Genomic DNA, 27,131 nt, shown 5'->3' on the forward strand with positions numbered 1-27,131 from the left:
AAGTATTTGAACGCATCCAAACCTCAGATAGGTTCACATTGTTTTTAACATGTTTGTTTTCTTTCGTTTCTGTCTCGCATAAAGTGCAACAAAAACACGTTTTTGTTGCACTTTATGTAAGACTTTTTCACACAGCAGTTTTCTTTGTGTCCAGCAGGGGGAGATACAGTGCCAGAGGTCATACAAGTTATATTATGTCCATACACCTCTGAAGAAAACGTACACTCAAATGCTTTGGGCCAGAAAGCAGCAGACCTTCCTGTGGTATGTGATATATCACATTACACTCCTTATACTAATAAGTACTTGTACTCAAATTGTACTGCACTGTTGTGTTGCTCTGCTGCCCCCCAGTGGTCACAAAGAGATCGATGCACCTTTAAATTTAAATGAACTACCATTAAACCTCAGCACTACAAACACACATATAAACAGATATTTAAATAGTTTGATCGGAACAAAGTGTAGCCAAAGTGAGAAATAAATAAAAGACAACGAAAAGATAAAGCCTCATAATATATACATATTTATAAACTGCATGTGTAGCCTATACATATAGATAAGATCGATAGACAGATAGATATCACACTATCGTACAGCATTCTGTAAACTCTTCTCAAAGAACCTTTTTCTTTGCAGTTATTCACGACGGGATTTTTTCTATCTTTGAAATAAGGAGCATGCGCAGAGGGTCGCAGTGTAGCAGCGGCGGCCGCAGTCCTGCAGACAGACAGACAGACAGAGAGGGAGAGACAGACAGGTTTTAATGAGGAACACTGAGAGGAGTTCGGGCTGAACCGGAGACAGTGTGGATGTTGCTGTACATAAGATTTACGACAAGCTGTTCCAAGCTGTTTACGACAGACTTCACGAGGTGAGTCCAAACTTTCTTCTTCTTCATGTTCATGTTCAGAACAAATCTTAAGACGTTTGAAGTGGGGACGTGCGGCGTGAATGAGCTCTGAATGCTCTTTTCTGAGCTGCGAATCTACACGGAAGTGTGGTTTTAATCTGTTTCAGTTAGTGCTTAAAATACTACTCACATTTAAAAAGTTGAACTGATCCTGTAGTTTGACTTATTCTATTTGATGTAAACGGATCAAACTATTAAAAAGTCACGACAAGTTAAAGTTCGCTCGCTGCCCTTGTAACTTGTTCTGTAGGTGCGGTTCCGGATGCAGAACTCCCACGAGAAATCTTGACATTTAAGGATTATATGCTTGTCTGAAATAATACCCACCACTTCCACAGTGTATTCTAATAAAATTCAGGTTCACATATAACTTTTGTTTAATGCGGCATAAATGTTACACACAAGAGACAGGTTAGTTTTGCCATGTTTAAGCTTTTGCCGGTTTCTCTCGCTACCAAAACACGCCCTGACAGCGCAGGGAGCGAGCGCTGAGGAGAGGGAAACATGTCTGAACGCTGCAGATTTGATCAGATTAAGAGCTGCTTGGAGAGATATATAGAGCCGAAAGAAACAATGGATTTAACTGACACGGGAAGGGGAGTGAGACATATTTGTTGGTGTTTTTAACTTGATGAAAAACATCAGAACCTTAACTTAGGGATTCGTAAACGAAGATCCGTGTACGAATAGAGGCTGCTTACTGTCAGATGATCTCACATCAGTTCATATGAAACTTCATCACAGACTGTGTTGTTGTTGTTGTTGTTGCTGCATGTTTTGCACTTGACTGTGTGTGTGTGATTTATCTTCAGAAATCTAACAGACATGCGCAGAACAGTTCAAAGAGTTCTACCGTCAAACAATCAAATAAAAGACCAGAAAAAGAGATAAAACATAATTACGCTCACATGTTGATCAGAAACAAATCGAAATTAAAGAAGGGACTCAATCAGCGCGTTCCCATGCTAACCAGGCTGCGGACTGAGCATGCTCAGACACGCTGCGCTTCCTGACGCCTCACAGAGCTCTGGTTACCACGGCAACGAGACCTGGACCACTGCTGAAAGTTTGATCGATTAGTTGACTGACAGACAGGGTATGAAAAGTATTGATCTCACTGTTTTAGATGTTTTAGGCTGAAAACAAAAATACTCTTGAGCTTTAATGTTCTAATGACCTCTCTCTATCATATGTGTCAGTGATAATAAATAAAGTCCCATTTCACAATGCAGTGGGCTGCAGATAAAGACAAGGAGTGTTCACTTCCTGTACTGAGCGACTGTAAGCTAATGGTTATGATGAATGTTTCATGTAATTAAAACTTAGCAATGAACTGTGAGACAGGATGCTTTGAGGGTTTTCTTTCTGAATCTTTGCAGTCGCTTGGGGGGCAGCCGTGGCCCAGAGGTTGGAGAAGCGGCTTGTGATCAGAGGGTCACCGGTCACGGTCACCGGATTCCCCCACGGGACGGGCAGGAAAAATTTGGTTGTGGTGGCGTGATTAATGCGAAAAATCATTAGCCGGCCGATGTGCCCTTGAGCAAGGCACTTAACCCCCCAATATGCTCCCCGGGCGCTTGATGCTGCCCACTGCTCCTGTGTGTGTTTCACTGCATGTAATTTGCTGGGTGTTGCATGCAGTAGTAAAATTCAGTATGTGTGTATGTAAAAATATATATATACTGCCAATAAAAAGTTGATTGATTGATTGAGGGTTTTTTTCCATCACAGTAACACACTGAGCTGATGTTAGCTTTAACATGAAGCTAATTTTCACCCGTGTTAGCAGAGTCTCTGGCAGTTGCTAACAGGCTTGTTAAAGCGTCTCAGCGGCTCTTCAGAAGCCTTTGGGTCACATACTGGAGACTACGTCCATGTTTTATGTGGTCTGTGATTTTAAGGCGGTAGGAAGCCAAAGAGGCGACTTACTGACAAAAGCTGACCAAGATTTGAGGGCGTTAGCCAAATGACGACAGGTGCAGAAACTCTGCAGTTTGTTTGCACTGTTGTACATCGGTTGATTCTCCGGTTAGCTTGCTAGCTGACGGTCTCTGCTTCTGGTCGAGCTCGAGTTCAGAACCAACCGTCTCAATGTTTCCTGTTTGATATCTTGTTTTTGAGTCCCAAATGGTCAAACACAGACAAATCTGTGATTTAACTAATGACTTCTTAAACAACAGCATTTACTGCTGTACTGTACCTCAGTACAATATTTGTACTTTATTTATGTTCTGTGCTGTTTTATTCTTGTACTTGGCTGAGTTGATCAGGCTAATAAATGTGAGGTACTCTCACAGAATAAACAGCAACATGTAAACTCATCTTACCGGCGAACACACTGATACACGTGCTGTCTGTCATGTAGCACATGACGACGCTTCACAAAAACAAAACAAATGCAATCTGAATACTTTTTGTACTGCGATATTTTGACTAGCCTACAGAAAACACCGGGACGTTAGCGAGATGCCAGTGTGTTTGTGAGGCGGTCGGTCCTGTTCAGGCCTTTGTTTTTATTTTGCCCTCAATGTCGTCTGTCGGACACAGACAGCTGATTCAGGCGTCTTCATCTGGCAGATCACACGCCTCGTGTTTACACTGATTTTCACGAGCAGCCATTGAAGGCATCCCTGTTAGGTTTGTTGAACTGGTCAGACTGATTCTGGTTCAGTTGTTCAGACAGTTGAACGTCTCTTCCTGCTGACTGTGTGGAGACAAATCTGATGTCCACTCTGTTCACCCTTCAGCTGAATGTGCTGACTGAGCAGCTGCTGTGTCCCTGAACGCATCACTGCCTGATGACCTTCACTTTAAAAGACCTGCAGAAGACAAGGACTTTATGTCTGCTTTTAATTTATTCTGTTACCTGTTATCAGTACACACACACACACTCACACACTCACATTGTGTGTGTGTTGTTGAATTCACATTTTGCTTCCAGAGGAAGAAGCTGAGTTTTTTTGCTTCCTGTTTGTATGCTGATACAGCAGCTAATGAGACATTTAACTTCATCTTTTAGTTTGGTCATCTTTCAGCACAAATCGCCTCATGAAGCTGTCTGTGACTAAAGATTCGGTCCACTGACCGGCTTGTTCTGGAGCCGGTCTGAGTCACTACGGCAGGTGTAGGACATCTGGTTCCACAATGGCTCGAGGTTGGACACACAAGCAGAAGTGTTGGTCATTTTAGCTGTAAATGTCAAATGCTACTCATGAAAGCCCACAGACGTCAACGTTTCTGTTCTCACTGTGACACGCTGATCACTTTGTTTCTTTATCTTCATCTTTTACCCAGAAGGTCTTCATGAGTCAAACTGTCAAACCAAACGTTGAAGTCGTCTGAATGTTCGAGACAGATTTACGATTACAGTAAACAGTGCATCATACCCATGTTCAACATCCTTATTGGTTTGTGTGTGTGTGTGTGTGTGTGTGTGTAGGGATCGGTGTGATGCCTGCTGGATCTCACAGCTCCTCCAATGACATGCCGATGGATGAAGGTAAGAAACTCCTCCTGGTCTTTTCTCTGTTGCGTTTTCAGGAAATGTTATATCGTTTAAAGTCTATTTTAAAGACGCTGTGTTTTACCAGCGCTTTGAACACACCATCTGTTTGCGGTAACAGATCCTGTGTGGCTGCACATTCAGGAGACGACTTCTCTGTGATTCTGTCATTTTAAATTGTCAATCAGAGCAGCAGATTTCTGTCGATCATTTCTGATTGAGATCAGGAAATGAAAATGGCTGCACTGCTTTCTGATTATTATTGATTTGATTATTATTATTTTGAAAGGTGATCTAAAACTTCTGTGGATGCGTTATTCTGTTAGTTGGGTGAAGGATTTTAGTGTTTCCCCTAAAAGTTCCCCTAAAGTATTTTTTATATTTTCTTTGTGTTTTGAAATTCTAGGTTTGTTTTCTTCTCTTTCTGCTCGTCCTCGCTGCTGTCGTTAGCATCGTTAGCTTGGAAACTCATCCTGTAAAACAACACAGAGTCTCAGGTTCATCACTGATGTTGACGACACGCGTGTTTGTTAGCGATAACATCCTACATGCTATGCTGCTGTCTGCTGGTCCAGGCTGTCAGTCGGTCTGCGTGACACACGAGTCTTTGTTGTCGTCTGTCTTGATGTGTGCTGTCTTTCTTCTCTGTGGTCGGTGGTGGAGGGAACCAACCAGCAGCTCGCACATCAGTAACACCACACACTCTGTCCCTCAGAGGACAATGGACGTCTGTCTGTGCGGTCAGGATGAGACTGTGACATGTTTCTTCTCTCCTCGTGTTTCACTCCGTAGAGTCTGAGAAATATTTTCAGCGTGTTTATTTTGTTTACTGCTGATCAGCTAACAGGCTCAGGTGTTTCAGGTTGTCTGATAGGAAAATAGAGAAACATTTTGTGTTTTTCTGGTGATAAACAGGAGTTGACTCTGACCTGACTCATGCCAGCCGCTTGGCGGTTCAGTGCGAGCTGCAGATTGTCAGGTGGTGACAGAGTCAGAGACGCACCTGATGAATAAACATTAGTTCAGTTCCCGTGTGTCACCGAGTCAACAGATCAGCTGCTGCCAACGCTCAGCTCACATGAAGTACCGGTTTGACCAGTATGTTCAATCACTTACTGTACAATCCGTTAGATTGTTGAAACTTGGATTGTCCAAGTCGACGAATCCATACTGGATGTCATCGAGATTGTAGTCGCTCATCACGGCTTTTGGTCCTCCTGCTGATTATCATCCAAAAGAAAAACTGTTTACCCTCTCCATCTGATTTTGATTTTGACGACATAAATAACAAATAGTTTAGCTTGCTGACAGAGACAGGAAGCAGCCAGCAGGCGGCGTCTTGCTCCCTCTGCCTCTCACACTGACGCTAATTGGATTAAGCCCCGCCCCCTCCTGTCAGAGCTGCAGGTAGACGCACACACACGCTCAGAGCTGAACAGACAAGGTTTGAGTCGGACCTTCGTCTCTTTCTGTCTCTCCTCTGCGCTGTTTAAGGTAAGGCTGGGATTTTACAGCTCCCACACAAACCAGTTTTTGTTTAGCGTAGCGAGTGTTTTTCCTGCCAGCTGGTGACAGAATCTTTGACTTTGAGTGGGCCGAGATTCATCTCGCCGTTGTGTGTCTGTCAGTGTTACTGGAAACGGGAAACAGATGAATCAGGATGTGAATGTGATGCATTAATATGTGTTTAACATGTGACCACAACATCCAATCAAAGGGCTTCGGTCGCACAGTCACTGATTAACAGAAGTAAAACAACAGAAACGCAGTAAAGAAACGTGTTGCTTAAATGTGGTGTTTTTTTCTGATTGATTTGATTGAGCATCTGATCTGGAGTCAGTTTATTACAGAAAACCTCACTCACTGACATTTAAAGATGGCCGACATGTGTCCGCTTCCTCCCACTGCACAAAAGTGAAGCCAAAACATCCCTGATATGTTGTTCTGGTGATGTCACTGGAGCCAGAGTCGGGAGGTGGAGCTGCGGTATCCCATCTGAGCCAATCAGGAGCAGCGCTCAGCTGTCAATCAATATGTTTCAGCCCCATTTTATAGCATCACATAACTAATTAAAACCAAACTGATCAGAGAAATGAACACTGACTTTAACGGTGTGACATAAGAGATGATGTCACACTGCTGACATCATCAGCTTGTACTGCTGTGTACTGCTGTGTACTGCTTAGACTGCAATTGTATGTACTGGTTTATAGGAGTACAGTGCTAGTAGACAGTGGTTTGTGTTGGCTTGTGGTGTTCGGGGTTCTAATGATTTTTTGCTGGTTTGTATGAGGATCAGACCAATCAGCTCCTCTGCAAGTTCAGACTAAAGATTTGTTGCTATGACAGCATTTTAAAGCAAACCATCAGCGTTTGGACGTGCTAAACTCGGAGCAGCTGATTGGTCAGCCTCTCACTGTGCTGGATTAACGAGCTGCTTAATGCTCATTATGACAGATTAGACACACACACACACACACACACACACACACACACACACACACACACACACACCCACACCCTTCACTTTAATGACTCCAGAACATCAGACAGGAACTTGGTTCTGTTTTATCGTTAATGAATGTTCGGGCTCGAGTTCTTGTGTTCGCTGAGTTCCTGTGGGTTAAAAGTCTTCTTCTTCTTCTGTGGTGGTTTGAGGGTGGAAACTGGTTTTGTGTCTTCATTATGTCTTAAATGAAGTCCTACCTGTAGTGAACTCAGCATTTTTGCAAATTGCCAAACTTCATTGAAAAGCAGACCAGTTTCCAGAGGGACACCAGGGTTTCAGGTCGTCACGTCGGTTCCCTGCACACCTGAGGGTCGAGCGAGTTGATTGGCTGACCGTGTGTTTGTTTGTGTCCAGTGCCTGTTTACCTTGTTTTGTGTATTTTTTACTTTGAGAGACGTGAACAAACTTGCCTCCTGAGACAAAGAGGACTTTTTATGTGCCTGTCTGTCCATCCGTCCACCTGTCCATCTGTCTGTCAGAGCAGATACTGAACTTGTCTGCAGGACATTTCATGTCATCATCCATTCACGTCTTCTTTTCTTCTTAGTTTTCTTTGTGTTGTGAGAACCGCAGCAGACGTGAACATGAAGAGGCAGGCGGGCCAACATGTCCGACCGACGCGTGTATGCGTGTACGTTAGCTGACACGCGGCCTGAAGAAGCAGCTTGAGACTGAATTCAGATCAGCTTGTGAGGGTCTGAAGGAATTCAGGAAGTTCTTCCTCATCGGCGGATCGAAGGCAAACCTCAGGGGGAGACGAGGGGTTAATCCTCCTGCAGCGAGGCATTCGAGGCACGCAGGAATTCTGACACTCCTTCCTGATAATCCTCCCCCACAGCGAGGAGGTGAAACTGATAAACAGATTCATATGTGAGAGACTCACCAGCTGACTGTAGATCAGTCAGACTCTGACCAATCAGCCCGGAACAAAGTGTGTGACCTGAGTCAAACAGGAAGTGAATAATGACACCTGTGAACAAACTGTATGTGGCCATAAGTATGTGGACAGGCCCGGTGAACTCAGTGTTTCGGTATTTTGTCTGACACACAGAAATGCTGAGTGATCAGGTGTGATCAACACATGAACATGATCAATAACACACCGTCATAGAAAAAAGAAATCTTCGCCTCCTGAAATCCATTAATCTACTCTATTGATCGTTTGATGGATTATTAGCATTCTGTTATCATTCATATTGGATTTGATGATTCATTGATTTTAGAGCTGCAGTCAAGATGTTAAGAATTAATCTGCTGATTATTTTCTCCATGAATTGATTGTTTAGTCTGTAAATTATGTTGTTTTTTTATTTAGTGGCGATGGGAAGGTGTCGACAGCGAATATTAGTCAAATGACTGTAACGACTAATTGGTAAACCAGTTGGTGGATGCTTTCGGCTCTCAGGCGTTTGTCTGATGTTTAGGTTTATTGTTAAACTTTATTGTTATACTTTTGGCCATGTGTTGTGTATGGTGGTAACTGCCTGTGTGTGTGTGCGTGTATTTTTTGACCTCTGCTCAGATTACTCTCTGAAAACCCAACTTCCATTAGAAATCTGCCATTTTAACTGCAGTGTAAACATGAAACTGTGACTTCTTCCTGTTTGTGTTTCTAATCTTTTGAAGGATGAGGATGAGACGTTGTGGTTAAAGAACTTGTTGTGTCTCGAGAACAGTCGGCCTTTATCCTGCCTCATAACCCCGCCCCTCCCAGACACGGTGACACAAACAAACAAACCCACACAGAGTCTCGCTGTGAAGCAGCTGCATCACCTCAGAGGCTTCACGTTCATCACTGAGTTCATAACTTTATGATCAACCAGCAGAGCGAACAGAGCGTGTCGCTCCTGCTCTCAGTTTTCCTGTCCTCTCCTGTATAATGAAGTTCAAAGCTTACGGCGCGGTTGTGTTTGGCGTGAAGCGCAGGTACAGGTGAGAAACAGTCCTGTGGTCCCGTGCTGAGGTGGTCTGTCTGCAGTCTGCGTGCTGAGGCACCTTCACAAGGCACAGCACGCCGCGCGTTCAGAGCGTCCTGCAGCTCGGACAGTTAAAGGTCAGAGCTGCGCGATCAAACGGTCGACTCAGCTGCAGGTGCATGATGGGAGGTGATGGCGTGTGTCTGTGTGTCCGACACGTGAAGGGACTGATGGTGATGATGATGTTTTTAGTTGACGTTTTTATTCTAGGAAGTCAGTCCCAGAGACCCGGCAGTGAAAGACGGAGAGCTGTGATTGGTCACGTCTGTCAGGTGTGCACATGGTGTAGTCTGAGGCAGACATTAGCAGTCAGCTAACAGCTCTGATGACCCAACGTGCAGTCCAGTCACCTGCAGGGCTCAGGACTCTTTTCTTCTTCTGCTACTTTATTGTTCCTTCCCACCTCTTTTCTCTCCTCCTCCTCCTCATTTTGTTTCTCCTCCCTTTTTTCCTTTTCCTTCCTTCCTTTCAGTCTTGTTTTCTCCTCCTCTTTCTGCTGTCCCTCCACTCTTCGCTCCTCCTCTTCCTTCCCTCCATTTTATCATTCCTCTGTCTGTAGTTTAAGTAGGGGTGTGTGTGTGTGTGTGTGTGTTTCGCTCTCTTCAAACCTGCGGAGCTTTCAGGTGTCTCTAAAGCTGCGGGAAAACTGAATGTTTTCTCTGTGGCAGATTTTCCTTTTTCAGTTTTTGTTGAGTTTGTGGTGATAATCTTTGAGCTGATGGGGTACCAGAGGAGCATGTGGCGCAGTCTGGCCGGAGGAGGTGGAGGTGGTGGAGGGGATGTTGCTGTGGTGAGGTGTTCCTGTTCAGAGGAGTCGGTGAAGATCTCCTTCAGGAGCGTCGGCGAGGAGCGTCGACTCAAGCGAGTCTTGGTTCGCCGCTGGTTCGGTGAGTCGCTGCATCGACGTGACGTCAGACGGTTTGATGCCAGCAGGTTTTTGTTTCTCTACAAATTAACTGAAAGCTGACTGTTTGTCAGCAGGCTGCGTTATCAGAGGATTTGACAATATTTTCACCTCCTTCTCATGTATTTGATTGCTTTACTGACACGGTGGACAGACAGTTTTAGGACCTTAATCTTGTTTTTATGAATTCACATAGAAGTCACAACAGACACTTGAAAAGTTTAGGTGAAAGAGTTTGAGATTTTGAGGAAAATTATTTAGCCTTATGTGAATATAGTTTAGCTCTGTTTGTCTTGTATTTGACTTACTTTAATTTTGACTTAATAGTTTCTGATCTGGAAAACATGCCGTGGTCTTTCTGTTGGTGCTAACGGCCGCAGAGGTCAAAGGTCACCCGTGTGTTTGAATGTAACAATGAGCTCTGACTGGTCCACACACTCTCATCTGGTCACGTTTAAGTGGCTGGGGTCCATAAATTCCCTTCCTGCTGGGTCAGTGAACGCCTCGCTGGCTTTACATTGGCAGGAAGCCAAACAGCCAACGGACAGATTGTGTGTGTGTGTGTGTGTGTGTGTGTGTGTGTGTCCGGCCTGCAGTTTGAAATTGTTTTCATTCAAACTCCACACTCTCACACACACACACACGGTTTCTGCAGCGATCAGACCTGCTGTATCCCCTTCAGCCTGACACTGTAAACAGCTGTACATGTCGACAAACTGTTTTCAGCTGTTTTTGTATCTACAACATAAATCTGATGGGTAGAACATCTAATTAAAGATATCTAGAATTCATTTCTCATTGGTCAGAAAGTTAAAACCTGATGTCAGCATTTCATTTCTAGAGGAAATGTTCAGTTTATACCACTGTCTACCACTGACAAACTCAGTGTCTGTAGTTGTGCATAATTCAGTTTTGACATGTAATATTTCCTAGATGACATGTCCGTCATGCCCACCAGGGGGCCATCCAACTGTCTGGGAGCTCTCACGTCGTCCATCTTTGTATCCAGTCGATGTGTTAAACGTATCAAAAATGCAAACGCTGACATCTGAAATGTGAAATTCTGTAGTCGTTACTCTTCCATTTTCCTTTCTAATTATTCTTCTTTGTGTTTGTTGTGTTTGCTGTCTCAGGTGGACTGTCAGTGTCTGTGCTCCTCAGACTCTTAGCTAAACCCTCTGACGAGGGGTTAGCCGGTATGTTTGCTAACGCTGTCCAAAATCGCATGGCGGCCATTTTGAGCAATCAGGGTGTGAAACTGCAGCTCACAAACATTCAACGTTCAACATAGACACATACACACTAAAACCGACTCGGTAAAAGCATAACTGATTCCAGACCAGCATTGTTATGCATTTCATTAGGTTTTAATTAAGAGTAGATTATTTGTTCCAGAGTTTATTGAATGTTCATGCTAAATATTACACGTTAGCATGTTAACATGTAGGCGAGTTTATTGCGTTGGCGTTAAATACCATCTTGTGAACATTTAGCATAATGTTATGCTAATGTTTGAGCTGTTAGTGTTATTTGGTGTCCAGACTTTACAGCCCTGAGACAAATGTATTGTTTAGATAATGTTATTTTGTACATAACTAACATGATTGTTTTCACTTTGTTTTGACTTTGCTTTTCTTAACTCGGGTCTATTTAGATTTTTTTTAAATCATTGAAATATGTTAGTTTGTAGTTGTTTGTAATTTCATATCTCCATGGAGTTTCCCAGCATGAGCACTCAAAATGGCCACTGAGAGAAATCACAGAGAATCGCAGCAGAAAGCAAAACCAAAGGCTGTAGATGAATCTAATCACAACAAATCAGTTAATCAGTGTTTATGATCTGATGTGATCAGTTTGGGTGGAGGGAGAAGGTTCATGGTTCTTCTTCCTGGACCACAGCCTCATTTAGTGGTGACATTTGGGAGGGACAGACTGATCTGAGGTCTGTCTGAGTTGAGTGTGTCTTTGACCAAACAGCCCCTGACTGTAGTGTTTCCTCACACACCCAACACCTGACCGAAAGCTCCCACCTGCATCCTGAATGGATTCGGACTCGAGGTGACGCTCTGAAGCAGGATTCTTCTCCTGCCTCTTCAGCAGTAATAAACCTGTTCTGATGGATTCTTTAAATTACTGTTCTTGGCAGATAAAAATAACCAGGAACTCTCCAGATGTTTATGAATGTCTGAGTGGTCGAGGGGAAATACCTGAACCTGACAGGTCAAAGAATGATCTGTTCGAGTCATCGTCTGTGAATGCAGATTAATTTTCAGCTGAGGGAGTTTTTGATGTCATCCTCCACACCAAACCGTCTTCAGGACCAAAAAACAAACTCCTTAAAATCTGTTTCCCCTTGGAGAAGAACACCAACCTTCTTATCATGTTGTAATATCTACTTTTATTGTGAAAGGCTGCCCTCGGTGCTCTGATTTGTTCAGTAAAATGTCTGTTACTTCCAGCAGTCAGTCACCACCCCGTCTCTCCTCAGACTCCTCCCGCCTCTCCACCGCCACCATCGGCAGTAATGAACGCGCTCCGTCGGCCACGCCCTCCGACTCTTCTGACCGCCGTCCGGTCAGCCTGATCTCCACGTTGTCCTCGGGCTCCGGGTCCTCCCGAGACGATAACCTAGGCCCACTACCCTCCACACAAATCCCCGACGTTGACCTGGACCTGAGCCCTGCAGAGGGCGAAGAGGGGTCCTGGCCACTCCCAAAGCCTGACAGGAGGAGGCGGGGCCTCGGCCTCAAACACCACAACAACAACAACAACACATCAAGTCGAGCCTCCAGCCGGCGCCAGCAGACGTCGCCGTTCATAACCAGAACCATGGCGCCAAACCCTCAGCTGACTTACCTGGACCGAGTCGTCATGGAGATCATCGAGACGGAGAGGATGTACGTCAGGGACCTGCGCATGATCGTCGAGGTGAGTCGGCAGCAGGAAGTGTTAGCATTAGCATTAAGCTAATCCAGAGAACAGGTCGATACACTAACACGTGACTTTCCTGTCAGTCCCTCGTCTCCATCCAACAACTCGGTTCAGTACAGGAATGGCGGACGCCGCCACTGACAGCAACACCTAATAATACAACAAGATGAGCATATACCCCTGCCAGTAGTCCTGTATTTACATTTCCATGTTGACCGATTAAAACGTGTTGGACCAGTTCTCCTAAGAAACCAGCATCCTAAAGGATTCCTGGTCTTTCTGCAGCTGACTGTTATACTTTCAAAATAAAAGCCTGCAAGAAATCCCCTGTCTCTACCAGACCCAGGACTAATTATCAGCAGGTCTGGCTATAAAATGATGATGTGATCATAGAGAAACAAAGGTGAGACTTGAGTATTTGAGGACCTGAGGACGGTCTTTGAGCCGCCGCCCTCCCACACTATAATTAACTGGTTAAGACTGGATTAACTGCTTATGTAACAGAGAGGATCTCACATGAAGAGGAAGCTGCAAACAAATGTCCCTCAGAGTGAAAAGTTTAAATCCCCTGACATCAAACACAGCAGGTTGAATACATCATGTAAGACTGAAGGGAAAAACTTCACAGGGCTCCATTAAACATGGAAACACTCAGGACAATCAGACTGTTAAAACATATTTAACAGTCTGATTTATACATTTTATTTAAGATATTTAATTAAAATCTAAAAGTAATTTGAATTCAGAATATTAAATTGGTGACAATCTAAGAAACTCTGAGGATTAAAGATAAAAAATGTCAAATATAACTAACACACAGAACCATTAATAAACCAAACGTAGTGTTCAGGTGTGCTGACTGGTGTCAGCTTCATGACAGTGACATCAGTGTGCCCCCTGCTGGACCGATGGGGACATGACTGCAGGACAAACTTAACATTTAAAGGTTAATGTTTAAGGAAGTATTTTAGATTTATTATTTTATCTTTTTCATCTGTTTGTAACTTTTTGATGTGACTTTTCCTCCTCCTCTCCTTTCCTTCCCCCCTCCTCCTCTTCCTCTCCTCTCCTTTCCTCCCCTCCTCCTGCTCCCCCCCCTCCTCCTCCTCCTCTCCTCTCCTTTCCTCCTCTCCTCTCCTCTCCTCCTCCTCCTCCTCCTCTCCTCTCCTTTCCTCCTCCTCCTCCTCCTCCTCCTCTCCTCTCCTTTCCTCCTCTCCTCCTCCTCCTCCTCTCCTCCTCCTCTCCTCTCCTTTCCTCCTCTCCTCTCCTCTCCTCTCCTCTCCTCCTCCTCCTCCTCCTCTCCTCTCCTTTCCTCCTCTCCTCCTCCTCCTCCTCTCCTCTCCTTTCCTCCTCTCCTCTCCCCTCCCCCCCTCCTCCTCCTCCTCCTCCTCCTCCTCCTCCTCCTCTCCTCTCCTTTCCTCCTCTCCTCCCCTCCTCCTCCTCCTCCTCTCCTCTCCTTTCCTCCTCTCCTCTCCTCTCCTCTCCTCTCCTCTCCTCTCCTCTCCTCCTCCTCCTCCTCTCCTCCTCTTGCCCCTCTCCTCTCCTCTCCTTTCCTCCCCTCCTCCTGCTCCTCCCCTCCCCCCCCCCCCCCTCCTCCTCCTCCTCTCCTCCTCTCCTCCTCCTCTCATCCCCCTACAGGATTACTTGGCTCACATCATTGATCAGTGTGATCTATCGATCCGTCCTGAGCAGGTCTGCTCTCTGTTTGGGAACATTGAGGACATCTACGAGTTCAACAGGTGACACAAGTCAGAACAGCAACCTGACAAACAGGACGAAGATTAATCCAACAGTCAATCAGATGAAGCAGAAATATAGAAAATAATCTTGATTGTGTTTAGAACAGCTGAATAATAAGCAATGTGATGTGTTGTTGTTGTTGCTGTCGTCATGGTGACGGTGTTTTCTGTCGACAGCGAGCTGCTTCAGGCTCTCGACCTGTGTGACAACGACCCCGTCGCCATCGCCAGGTGCTTCGTTGTGAAGGTGAGCCGGTTGTGAACAGACTTTTATTTTGAAGGAACATAATGCGTAAATACACCTTTTTTTCACCTGTTAAAATCAGACTTCTTTTATCAGAAGATAAAGACGATGATGCAGGCGTTCGTTATTAACACGTCACAAGATAAAACAATTTTGATTTTAGCTGTTTGACTCAGTGAGATTAAAATCAACGAGGTGCAGCAACAGGAACCTTCACCGACTACACTCTGTTCAAATACCATCAACAAAGTAACACAAATACTTTTTGCAGTATTTTGATTTGAGTTTTTTCTCTTGATTTCATTTTCAGCAGAGAAATGATGTGACGGGTTTGTCTCATTTCAGAGTGAGTACTTCGAGATCTACACGCAGTACTGCACCAACTACCCAAAGTAAGTACTGCCAGTCTGCACCACACAGCTTCTCTTGCTGTCATGGTACTGCAGGATACTGCAGGATACTGCAGTGCTGTGAGGTGCTGCAGCAGGTCCACTGAGCAGCTGTTCTGGAGCCTTTGGTTGTTTGTCTTGTGTTCCATGAATTATCAGTTTTAATGTTTAGGTTCCTGTGAGGACTTCAGGGACCAAACCTTCACATTACATTTTTCATGTTCCTGCATGTCACACCTGTCTGTATCTGTTCACACCTGGTTCTGTGTTCACACCTGGTTTCACATCCTAACACCTGTTTCCACCTGTTTGCACCAGTTTCTATTTGAGCACACCTGTTCTCAGGATGGTCACACCTGGTTCCAGTTGTTCACACTTGTTTCCACTTGTTCACACCTGATGATGAAACCAGTGTTCCCGTTCACACCTCCCGGTCTTGCCTCTTTGTCGCAGTTCGGTTGCAGCGCTGACGGAGTGCATGAGAGATAAATCCCTGGCTAAGTTTTTTCGGGAGCGTCAGGCGTTGCTGAAGTGCTCGCTGCCTCTGGGTTCATACCTGCTCAAACCGGTTCAGAGGATCCTCAAGTACCACCTGCTGCTCCAGGTACGACCACACCCGGCCGGCATCACCGCCCACTGCATTGAACCATAAGAGTTCATCTTTTCTGGGCCGTAGACGTGCTGGGAAACAGGACGTGATGTCACACCACCAGTGTGTGTGCTTCCATAGTTATTCTCACTACTTGTGCGTTTACAATGCGAATAAAGTTAATAATGACATCATAAGCTTTTTTATACAGCATCTTTTCAAACGGATTTTGGAGTGAAATGCAAAAATAGGTCAAACGATTGAGAAAATGTTTTTAATTCAAAAATTAAAACTGGCAAAAACATTCAGGACCATTTGGAGTCATCAGTGTCCTGAAGGCTTCAAAAGTTCCATCAGCTGAGTGGTGAGATTTTCTTCTGCTTCAGTCTTCAGTCATTTAGGCTGAAGACGTTTGTTTTCGCTGTGGTCGTGAGGTGTGTGAAGGTTTGGCAGCACAAAACACTGGAAAGACACATAAAAAAGACATAAACAGAGAAGAAGAATAGTAAGAAGATTGTGACTGTGATGATGATGATGATGATGATGATGATGGCGGCCTTGCAGGAGATAGCGAAGCACTTTGACCCGGAGGAGGAGGGCTATGAGGTGGTGGAGGAGGCGATCTACACCATGACGGGAGTCGCCTGGTACATCAACGACATGAAGAGGAAACACGAGCACGCCGTCAGACTGCAGGTCGGTCACATGACCACACGAGTACTCTGCTGTGCTAAAATCCTGTGGTTACGTCAGTGTAGGAGTCACAGTCATCTGATCAGAGGTCAGATGGAACAGGACAACAGTTTACTGCACTCAGTACTTTTACTTTGAATACCTTAACTAACTTTCCTGGTTACACACTTTTACTTCCATAACCCTCCAGTACAGGACTTTTACTTGTGTCAGAGTACTACTGTGTGGTATTAGTACCTTTTGTTTTGTGCTAACATCTGTTGAATCTTTTCTCCAGGAGGTTCAGTCTCTGCTGCTGAACTGGAAGGGTCCCGACCTCACCACGTACGGAGAACTGGTTCTGGAGGGAACCTTCAAAGTCCACCGAGCTAAAAACGAGCGAACGCTTTTCCTGTTCGACCGCATGCTGCTCATCACCAAACGCCGTGGAGAACACTACGTCTACAAGACACACATCTCTGTGAGAAACCGCAAATCACGACACAAACGCCATTCAGTTGTGTAAAGGAAGTTGAATTATTTCCACAGGAAGTAATAAACGTAATCAGGCATCAACACAAAGGGGCTGAACTCAGTGAACCTGCAGATTAATGCAGAGGCTGAACGTGCTTTGTTGGTGGTGCTGAGTTTACTGTAACACGAAGTTCACAGAGCAGCTGCTGAACTTATGAAGAGAGATTTCATTTCTGTTTTTGACTGATCATCGAGGTTCAGTCCGTACGTGACGTACAGTTTGTGAGAAGGTTTGGTTACAGGATGAGATTGGTGATTATTAGTTAGTGATTATTGATTGAAGATAAAACTGTGAAACAATCTGCAGGCAGAAAACCAGGCTGATTAACACAGTGAGGATGAACACATTTCCGCCCAACAATAAATCTGTCTGTCTGTCTGTCCGTTTGTCTGTCTGTCTGTCTGTCTGTCTGTCTGTCTGTCTGTCTGTCTGCAGTGCTCCACTCTCATGCTGATCGAAAGCGCCAAAGACTCCCTGAGCTTCAGTGTGACTCATTACAAACATCCCAAACAGCCTCACACCGTCCAGGTGAGACCTTCAACACCTCCCCTCCTCATCCTCCTGGTTTTCTCTCCACACAGATGACGATGATGATGGTGATGATGGCTGCTTATCTGTAACTCGCTTTACTCTGCATATCCTCATCTTCTTCATTTGAGTCGTGTCTCCTCTGTGAGGCGGCAGGTCGACTGAAAGTTTTGATATGAAGCTCAAAATCTGATCCAGCACGACCAAATCATTTCCATATTCGTTATTTTAATGATGACTTTTCTAATGTAGTCCTAATTTATCTAATTTCTGTTCATGTTGTGGAGTAAATGTGCACAATGAATACACAGTAAGTACACAGTAAGTACACCTTGTCCTCTGGAGACTAAAACCACAATGAACAGACTCAATCTGTTGTTTCAGGCAAAGACGGTGGAGGAGAAGAAGCTGTGGGCTCATCACATCAAACGCATCATCCTGGAAAACCACCACGCCATCATCCCACAGAAGGTCCGGTACACACAGCAGTACACACAGCAGTACACACACAGCAGTACACACACAGCAGTACACACAGCAGTACACACACACACAGCGGTACACACACACAGCAGTACACACACACAGCAGTACACACACACAGCAGTACACACACAGCAGTACACACAGCAGTACACACACAGCAGTACACACACACACACAGCAGTACACACACAGCAGTACACACACAGCAGTACACACAGCAGTACACACACAGCAGTACACACAGCAGTACACACAGCAGTACACACACACAGCAGTACACACAGCAGTACACACACACAGCAGTACACACAGCAGTACACACACAGCAGTACACACAGCAGTACACACACAGCAGTGTCACCAGTGTCAGGTTCAAATGTTTGCTATGTGTTTCAGGCTAAAGATGCCATCTTGGAAATGAATCCCACATGTAAGTAACTGATGTCTGATGTTGTTCTGCAGTTCTAAAACACTAATAGATGATCAATAATCATATTCAGACTGAAGCGGAGAACTGATGTGGACTTCATCAGTGGATTAATATGTTGTCCAACTGCAGTATTCAGATTCTGTACTGTTGTAACAATACTACAGAGTACAAATACTCTGCTACATGTGAAAGTCCTGCATTTAAAGCCCAACACACTGAGCATGTGCAGTAAAGTCCTCATGAAGAGTGTTGTATTGATAAATTAGATCTAATTGGATTGATTGATCAATTTACTGTGAACTCTGATGGAGCTGATTGGTTTCGTGTAGATCAATAAATTCCCATCTGGTGATCTGCAAAGTCAGTAGCTGTCAGATACTAAAAAGTACACAAAACCTGAACATTTGTGAACTGTTGTTTTGTTGTTGATGTTGTTGTTTTGTTGCTGATGTTGTTGTTTTGTTGTTGATGATGTTGTTGTTGATGTTGTTGTTTTTCCCCACCTGCAGATCCTCCCAGGTATCGTTACAGTCCCGAGCGGCTGAAGAAAGTTCTGTCCTGTCAGTCTGATGAGTTTCCACGAGACGGTCGTCAGGGGCGACGGCAGTCAGGTAGACACACAGAAACACTTCCTGTTTATAAATATGTGTTCCTTTCTGCCGTCCTCACATTCTGTAGATGTTAAATGTTTGTTTTCTTCTTCAGAGCCGACCAAACAAAGCGTGAGGAGCAGCACAGGTAAAAACCAGACTTGTTCCTGTCGTAACTGACTGTCACAGGTTCTGTTGCCATGACAACTTGACCACCACAAACTGACTCTGCAGAGATGAGAACAGTAACTTGATGTCTTGAATGTGTTGTTAAGAACAAACTGTGTTTAACCAATCATCCGTCTGCTCTTCTGCCGCTGCTGCTGCTGCTGCTGCTGCTCGTCCTGGTTGTCGCACAGCCATCTTAAAGGTAAGAAACGAGCTGGTCAGGTTGTAATGTGGACTGTCAGTGCTGCTGTGTGGAAGGCAGTTCAGTTTACAGCCACCTACACAACAGCAAACAGTATGAGCTGGTGTGAGCTAAAATATTTCAGATATCAAACTAGATGTTGTCACAGAGTCATCTGAGAACATAAGGAAGGTCCACCACAGTGAGGGGGGAGGGGATGGGATGTTCTCGCTACTGATCCTTCAGGACATCATGTTGAATCGTGAATATACACGATGTGGTCTGGAATAGATGTGGACAGTCAGCAGGGCAAAGACGAGACAAAAGCCACCAGCCTCCATTTGCAGAAACTGTAGTTTTATCATCGTAGAGCACACTTTATTCAATCAACCACCACCACCTCTGGTTTGGTCCTGACAAACCTTAAATTCATCGTGTTAGAGGTGAACATATTCTGGCTCTCATGCTGCTTCAGTGTCCGCCGTGTTGACGTGTTCACATCTGCCTGGGAGGATTAAGAGTTGATTTCGACCAAACCAGAGTTAGCGATTGAAGAAGTGCAAAGACGAACCTGCAAGTTTTTGTTCATGAGTTGTACTTTATTTTTCTTTGGTGTTTGAATGAAATGTGTTTTATGGAGATAAAATGATGTTTCTGTAATTAGAGTCTGGTGGTTTTGGTGAGAGCAGTAGTTTGCGGTGAAACAAAAAGGATTTTATTCTTTTAAGGTCAAGCTTTTTAGGGATCTTTTCTGTTGTCAGACATAAACAAACGCTGGTAGGCGTACTTTGACAGAAAAACATTGGAAAACATTCTCCTTTAGACTTTAGACTGTTACATCAGCAACACCTTAGTCTTAGAAGATGTGGGTGGAGGTTCTCAGTCATCCAGGTCATGGTCTGAGTAGTAAATTCTTAGGGCATCTGGACTTGTTAGGGTTCTTAGACTTAGACTTAGAGACTTAGACTTTCTTTATTTGTCATTTGGATTTTCATCACAAATGAAATTTCGGTACAGTGGCTCAAGCATAGCAGGAATTACCGACATATTCTTTTTAAAAGAAAAAAAGTAAAAAATATAATATATACACACAATAAATATGCAGTAAAAAGTACTTGAAAGTGAGGTATTTGAAGACGTTTCGCCTCTCATCCAAGAAACTTCTTCAGTTCTAAATTTTGGTGGGGAGTTAGCGTGTCCGTTAGTCTGAGAAAACACCGAACAGGAGTGTTCGTCCTGCAGCACTCCGACAGTGACGGGGGGTTTCCACGGGAGAGACGCTCTCTGCAGCCCGCCGCCAGCTGCAGCTCCAGCCTGGCCAAGTCTGAGGCTGACCCCACCACTGAGGAGGAGGAGGAGGAGGAGGAGGAGGAGGAGGGCAGCAGGAAGGATGCACTGGAGCAACTTATCTGCAGTGAGGACAAGGAAGACGCAGGGAGGTTGTCTCACCGGACGGCAGCGGAGGACAGCGAGCCAGATGAAATTGTGCTTGAAGACGAGCAGGTAGATGACTTCGCCAGCTCCGTGCTGGCTGCCATCTCCTGCTGGCCTTACAGGGTCGCCATGGTGACGGTGAGGCTTTCTGCTGCCAGCCTGTCCTCCTCCAGCTCCATAACACACTGACACGATGGATAACAGCGCTCATCACCCTGCTCGTCCATGGTGTCCTCCCGCCTGCTGCCCTGGACTTCTCAGCTATGTGCTGCATGAGCTTCATGTGTGGAACTAACCTGAGCCGAGCTGCTTGCTTCAGGTCAGCAGCAGGGTGACGGCCTGTTCTGCACGCCGTTAAAGACGCCGTGCAGTCACAGTGAACCTCACATTCAAAGTTCAGGGCAGTTTTCCTACAAAAAGAAACCTTTAGCAACAGATAAACATTTTTCAGACCTACTTTTATATTCACGTTTTGCTTTCACAGAGTTTTGCTGGGCCTGCAGCTTTTGCAGCATGTTTGATCCGGCTGTCTTTAGGTTATTTCCTCTTGGTGTTTGGTTTCTGTGTTACTTTATTTATTTGCATGTGAGACTGATCCATGAAGGTGTTTGTGTGTGGTGTGAAGCTTGATTCATCACTTAACTGATACTTACTGCTGTCTGAAATGAAGGGTCAGTTCGCTCAACAGAAAAGCATATTTTATAACATATCCCCCACGTGGTATATATTCGTCAGAGCATCCAAAAAATGACATTCAGACTCTGCAGTTTTCTGTTTTAGTTCATCCAACAAAACAGAAACTGATCCTGTAGGAGAGCATGATGGTTTGGTTTGGATGAAGCTACAGTAACCCTGCAGTAAATAACACTATTTGATATGAATGTTTTTCAACTCTGATTGATGATACTAAAGATTTTATATGAAGCTTTAGTTAATGTTTTGTTGTGTTTGTTCTTTGTTGAAGGAGGCAGAGGGAGTAAGCGTTTCTTCTAATGGCTGTAACAGAGAAAACGCACGACTTCCTGAAGAAGACAAGCTAGGAGGAACCGAGCCAACATGTGGGCCGGTAAACAGCTGACGGTTTTTGGAAGACACTGGTGGCTTCAGCCTCTTTCTCATTTCATTTCTCTGTCTCGTGTTTAGTCCATTTCCCTCACAGTGGAAAACATCAAAGGTGTTTGTGTTCAAACTGAGAAATGATTCTGAAATATTCTCAAGTTCTAACGATTTGTCCTGTACTGGATTTATTTTTTCTGTAGGCCTCCACAGATGAGCCTCTACAGGAGCAGATGGAGCCACTAGAGTCCGAACCGACCCAGAACCCAGAACCAGAAACCTCCTCTGACCCGGAGAGTTTGCCTGTTACACCTCGCGGGAGCTCACTGTCTCCTCAAAAGTCAGAAGAACTGATACCTGAAAGGGATCCAGAGTCCACAGAGAAACCATCCTCTGCTACACCTGATTCAGATTCAAAAACCTTGAGCAGTGAAGAATCCTCTGAGGATGAGGACGAAGATGTGAAGGAGGCAGCAGAGACAGAGGGTGAAGCCTCCAGCATCCTTCCTTCCTCTGTCCTGGACAAAGCCAGCGCCATCGCTCAGCACTTCACCAGCAGCGTCAAACGAAGCAGCCTGGCCCAGGACGACGCCTGCTCCCTCGGCTGTGCTTCACCACGGCTGCCCAGCAGGACCGGCAGCAGCCTCAGCCCCGGTGCCGAACCTGCCGACCGAACTCTGCGGCTCAACAGTATCTGTTCTGATCCCGCAGAGGCCTTTGGCGTAACAGATTTGACCCTGCTGTCTCCTCGGGAAGACAGCCTCTTTGACACCAACCGAAGCATTCGGCGGAGGCGGGACTCAACCCTGTCCAAACAGGACCAGCTGCTAATAGGTAAAATCAAGAGTTACTATGAGAACGCTGAGAACCAAGATGCCACCTTCAGCCTCCAGCGCAGAGAGAGCCTGACATACATCCCGTCTGGGCTGGTCAGGAGCTCCGTCAGCCGCTTTAACAGCGTCCCAAAGAATGTTATTGTCCAGCCAAGTACCTCCACCTCGACCACCGCAGAATCAAACTCTGCTCTATGCACTATGCTCTATGACACCCAGAGTCACATGGTTTCTAGCGACTCTTTGGACTCTCTGAAGTCTGATCTGAGAAGCACAGATCCAGAAGATTCAGGAGAAAGCCAAAGGTCCAGATCTCAAAGCATGCAAGACAATCCATCTGAGGATGAAGAGTTTAGACCTTCATCCGAAATGATTAAGATCTGGCAGACAATGGAGCGACAGATCACCAGATCCCAAAGTGAAGACAAGGACCGTGAACGATATCAAGAAGCTTCACGAAACTCAAAAGAGACTGACGTAGGCCTTTCTGACATGACTACGACCTCAAACAAAAGCTGTGAAGTCTCTGGTGTACATCAGATTGGACGTATCAAGGACTCATCGAAGGTGTTTGGGGAGGAGACCATCATTCTCAGGGCTCCAGTTCCTCGGGTCACCCAGCTGAAGGCCGAGGCCGAGGGGGAAAGGCCTCGAGAGGATTTAAACCAGCTGGATGAAGTCGACAGGACGAAGAGTAAAGTACTTCACCTGGCTCGTCAGTACAGCCAGCGAATCAAAACGACCAAACCAGTGGTTCGACAACGAAGTCAGGGCATCCTGATCAGCAAGAAGAGCCTACCCTGTGTGGTGGAGGAGAAGGAGAGTGCAGGTACTGTGTTGTCCTGGCGTTGCCCTCAAAAGTGTTTGTCTTCCAATGAGTCCATCAGTGATCAACAGTGAGGGCATCTAAACAGTCTGAACGGATTAAATTCTGAATGAAATACTGAGATGAGATGTGCTTAAGTATTTAAAGACGCATTTTTACACAGATTTGGGGACTGTAATACACTTAGGCCGAGACGATTAAATAGACCGTAAAGAAAAGAAGGCCTTACTCTGAAACGGGACTTATGTTTCATGGTCTCTTTTATTTTTTGCAGGTAAACCCAACCTGACTCTACCGCTGATTTCTCATAACCAGGCAGTGTCACTACCGCTAAGCCCTGTACACCAGATGCGATCTCCAACCTCCAGCAGCTCAAGGGTGGTGTCCCCAGGCTGGGCTCACTGCTGCAGCCCCCTCAGCCCCCTCAGCCCCCCTCAATCCTCCTTCATTGAGAGCTTCAACTGGCCCGATGTCCAACAACTCCGCTCCAAATACTGTGACCGTGGTCAGTCCCAGAAGAATCCTGTAAGCCGGACTCGCTCTATCCCCGAGCAGGTGTTCGGCAGTGCTCTGAGGAGGCACTCCAGCTGCTCCCCCAACCTCCTCCTTCCTGACGGAGCTTCTGGAGAGGTTCCTTCATACGAACCTCACAGCAGCCGAGACGCAAGCAGAGAAGAACGCAGAAAACGGCTTCACAGAGCCAACTCCCTGGATCCTCGGCTGAGCGGGACACAGATGGCTGAGCTCCAGAATCTCCAGGAACAGGTTGCTAATGGCAACTACAACGGTTGCTACGTCACAGCCGAGGCACCACTAATAAACAACCCTGAGCGCAAGATGATCATCGTGGAGAAGCTTCCACTGCCTGAGTCAGAGCCTGTGGAAACAGCTACAGAATCCAAAGACGGAGAAGACAACTACATTCAGATCCGTTCACCGACCAGCAGGGAGAAGATCTCCATCATGGCCGTCATTGACCGCTGCCGGCTCTATCAGGAGTCTGACGAATATAAACAGAGAGAGGAGGTGAAAGCCAAAACCGAGCCAGCGAGACCTCAAGAGCTCGACACCTTGGCAGTTGATGTGGATGACGAGTCCCAGAAAACAAGCTCAAACCTCGGACAGAAGACAGAAGGCGGGCACCAGAGCATCGTGAAAAATCTGAGAGAAAAGTTCCAGAGCCTGAGCTGAAAAAACACAGCCGTCAAAACGCCTGAGGACAATAACGGAGACGCAGGAACCACGGTGTCGCACTCTTTAAGGAGTGAGCGGCCTGTCAATAAGCAAACAGGGGGGACAATTTCTGCTTTATTTCTGATTATGAAAAAATGTTCTTAGTTTTTGTGACTTACACAAAGAAATCAAATCAGTTTGTCAATTAGAAATTATGACAGAGAATCTTTAAATGTTGAGATCATGAAATAATAAAACAACCCAAATGTTCTTGGTTAAATAATTCTGTGTATGTACTTTATAAATACATGATAATTATTGTAATTTAGAAGACAAAAGATCCCCTGTGGTCACATTAGGAGATTTTTTTTTCTCTGTGTCCTCTCTGGCATTTTGTAGATAAATATCGAGAACTATGTAAATATCTTTATACGTTCCTGAAGTACAAAGGATTGTCAGGCTGTTTGTTAGAAGCACCTTTTTTGTACAGGAAGTTGTTTCAGTTTTTCAGTTGTTCTTCTGGATTCGTCACTGCACACTGAGGGTTCAGTCTGGTTGTTAGTCGTCTTCCCAGCTGTTAAAGCTTCACGTGTCGAGTCAGAGCAGAGACTTTAAGGAACAACCACTAAATCTGTTGAACTGAGGCGGATCCAGGACACGTTTAGACCAGGAGTCTAAAGTCTAAATCTTGCTTGGTTCTCCTCTGGCTTTTAACGTTTAGAGTTCAGCTGCTCAGAGAAACACATGGAGGACAAACCTGCTTCACTAGGAGAAAAATAATTTTCCAACAATGGTGAAATAAATGCAGAAATTTATTTTTAAAACTTTCCCTCAGCAAAATTCATTTTTATGGTGGTGAGAATAATTTCCTTTTTTAATTTTTCCTGCAGTATGCACATAAATGAATGATGAGAATTTTCTGCCGTCTTTATACAAGTTATGATTCTTTTATTTATACTCAGCTGAGGTCTCTGCCTCAATGTATTATCAAAGTAAAATAAAGCTTTTTTTATTTTTTTTTGTGCCTTAAACTCATGTAAAGTTTATTTGAACATTTTTTTCATTTATTTCCTAATGAGTCAGGTTCTGTTCTCCATACTCACTCATTAATGTGACTGTTTTTCTAAAGTAGCTTTTAACACTTAACAAGTCGATTTGTTTTAGGCTGGCAGAATTAGAATTTGAACCTGCGACTTTCCTTTAACTACTGGTCCACCGTGCACATCATGTTGTTCACTCAGTCGCCCACTGCTAACAGCCAGGCTCGTTCCTGTTCTGTACCTCCTATTTATTTTAGCTGATGTAAATAGAAACAAATCTACTGTCTGTCTTTCTGTAACTGAGTGTTGTATATACAGACAAGTTTATATGACCTCAGGAGACATCTGCTCTGTCTCTCATTAAAACCAGACTTACAGGATCAGCAGACTGTGTGTGTGTTATTATGTACATACAGGGTCCTCATACACACACTGTCCTCACGTACACTGTAGATAAACAGGTATATATGCTTGTATAATTAATGAGAACAAAGCTAATGTGTTTTTAGACTGGAAATCAGTCAAACAGGTCACTCAGTCTGTATAATAACGATGCATTCAACGTGTTTTTTGCATTTATTAGAAAGAGAATAATTTACATTCAAGTGTTGTGACATTTGGCACCAATTTTAAATTTTATGAAGACAGAAAGCAAACATTAACACCAAAATGCTGAAGCAGCCACAGCAGCTACGCCCTCATATTCAGCACTGTGAAGGTTGCTGAGTGTGCAGATTCCAGTCTGCTGTGGTTCACACACCTGACCGATAAACCTGTCAGAATCACGTCATGACCAGTTTTTGTTTTGGCTCTGGGCTTCTGTCCCAGCTGTCCACGTGCTCTGTTTGTCTCAGTCAATGTAACTTGAAGTCAGACAATTTGGGCCACATGTAACATATTTATTTGATTTTAAACAAGACATCTAAATTTAAAGAGTAATACTACTGCTAATACTATCATACTAATACTGCTCACGTGCTGCCTGCTATGCACTACATACTCAGTATGTGTTTTAGGTTTTCAGGTTGAGTTTTTGCACCTTTCAGTATCAGCTGGTATCACGAGATGCTCTGGGATGAAAGCTTTCCAATCTGCTCTTTTGCAGCACTGGACAGTCCAAAGAGATGTGAGAAAGAGTCCCGCTCATCCCACCTTTCCTCTGCCACAGAGCTGACCCCGAGTCTTTATGAAACATTCAAACTATTGATGGACAAAAGTCATTTTTATCTTCTAAAGATGAATGTTAATTTGTGGCTTCTCCTACAGAAATTCAAAGTTGATTCTAATTCCAACTTTCCCTTACATGCAGATCACTTTCCACCAGCTGTTAATATCGTGTGGATGAGGGCGATGCGGTTTTTACTTGGCACCTGTTTGTTGTTACCATAGTCAAAAGATGTTTGACAAACTGATTTTGGAGTCAGCTCAAAAATTTTATTTCAGTGCCTGGAAAGGCTAGTTTATTTTACATGGGAAGGGTTCA

At 44.8% G+C, this 27,131-nt stretch overlaps 1 protein-coding gene across 5 annotated transcripts; it reads left to right on the top strand.

Annotated features, from left to right (window-relative positions):
* The first annotated feature begins 733 nt into the window (after positions 1–733).
* On the top strand, positions 734–26,028 carry LOC124050495 (pleckstrin homology domain-containing family G member 3). Of its 5 annotated transcripts, none has more exons than XM_046373097.1 (19): positions 734–874; positions 4,353–4,412; positions 12,293–12,732; positions 14,374–14,474; positions 14,652–14,721; positions 15,064–15,110; positions 15,561–15,711; positions 16,261–16,392; positions 16,667–16,849; positions 17,339–17,431; positions 17,816–17,902; positions 18,314–18,347; positions 18,857–18,958; positions 19,053–19,085; positions 19,297–19,307; positions 20,529–20,858; positions 21,685–21,786; positions 21,980–23,438; positions 23,710–26,028. In XM_046373097.1, the coding sequence occupies exons 2-19, from the start codon at positions 4,364–4,366 to the stop codon at positions 24,624–24,626; spliced, it is 4,341 nt and encodes a 1,446-aa protein (XP_046229053.1). In that variant the 5' UTR covers positions 734–874; positions 4,353–4,363; the 3' UTR covers positions 24,627–26,028. The 5 variants fall into 5 exon arrangements, with proteins under 5 accessions (XP_046229053.1, XP_046229050.1, XP_046229052.1 ...); XM_046373094.1 differs by lacking the exons at positions 734–874; positions 4,353–4,412 and adding exons at positions 9,388–9,787; positions 10,938–11,000; XM_046373096.1 differs by lacking the exons at positions 734–874; positions 4,353–4,412 and adding exons at positions 9,391–9,787; positions 10,938–11,000 and having other exon boundaries at positions 20,529–20,789.
* Positions 26,029–27,131: the final 1,103 nt, after the last annotated feature.

This window comes from Scatophagus argus, chromosome 19 (assembly GCF_020382885.2).
Source record: "Scatophagus argus isolate fScaArg1 chromosome 19, fScaArg1.pri, whole genome shotgun sequence".
Taxonomy (NCBI): Eukaryota; Metazoa; Chordata; class Actinopteri; family Scatophagidae; genus Scatophagus; species Scatophagus argus.

What these genes read in the sequence shown, in the direction of transcription:
- LOC124050495 (XM_046373094.1), top strand. Translation starts at nt 9,619, where the DNA reads ATGGGGTACCAGAGGAGCATGTGGCGCAGTCTGGCCGGAGGAGGTGGA. An exon ending in CTTGGTTCGCCGCTGGTTCG is followed by an intron (nt 9,788 to 10,937) that starts GTGAGTCGCTGC and finishes TTGCTGTCTCAG; the next exon opens with GTGGACTGTCAGTGTCTGTG. An exon ending in GACATCTACGAGTTCAACAG is followed by an intron (nt 14,475 to 14,651) that starts GTGACACAAGTC and finishes TTCTGTCGACAG; the next exon opens with CGAGCTGCTTCAGGCTCTCG.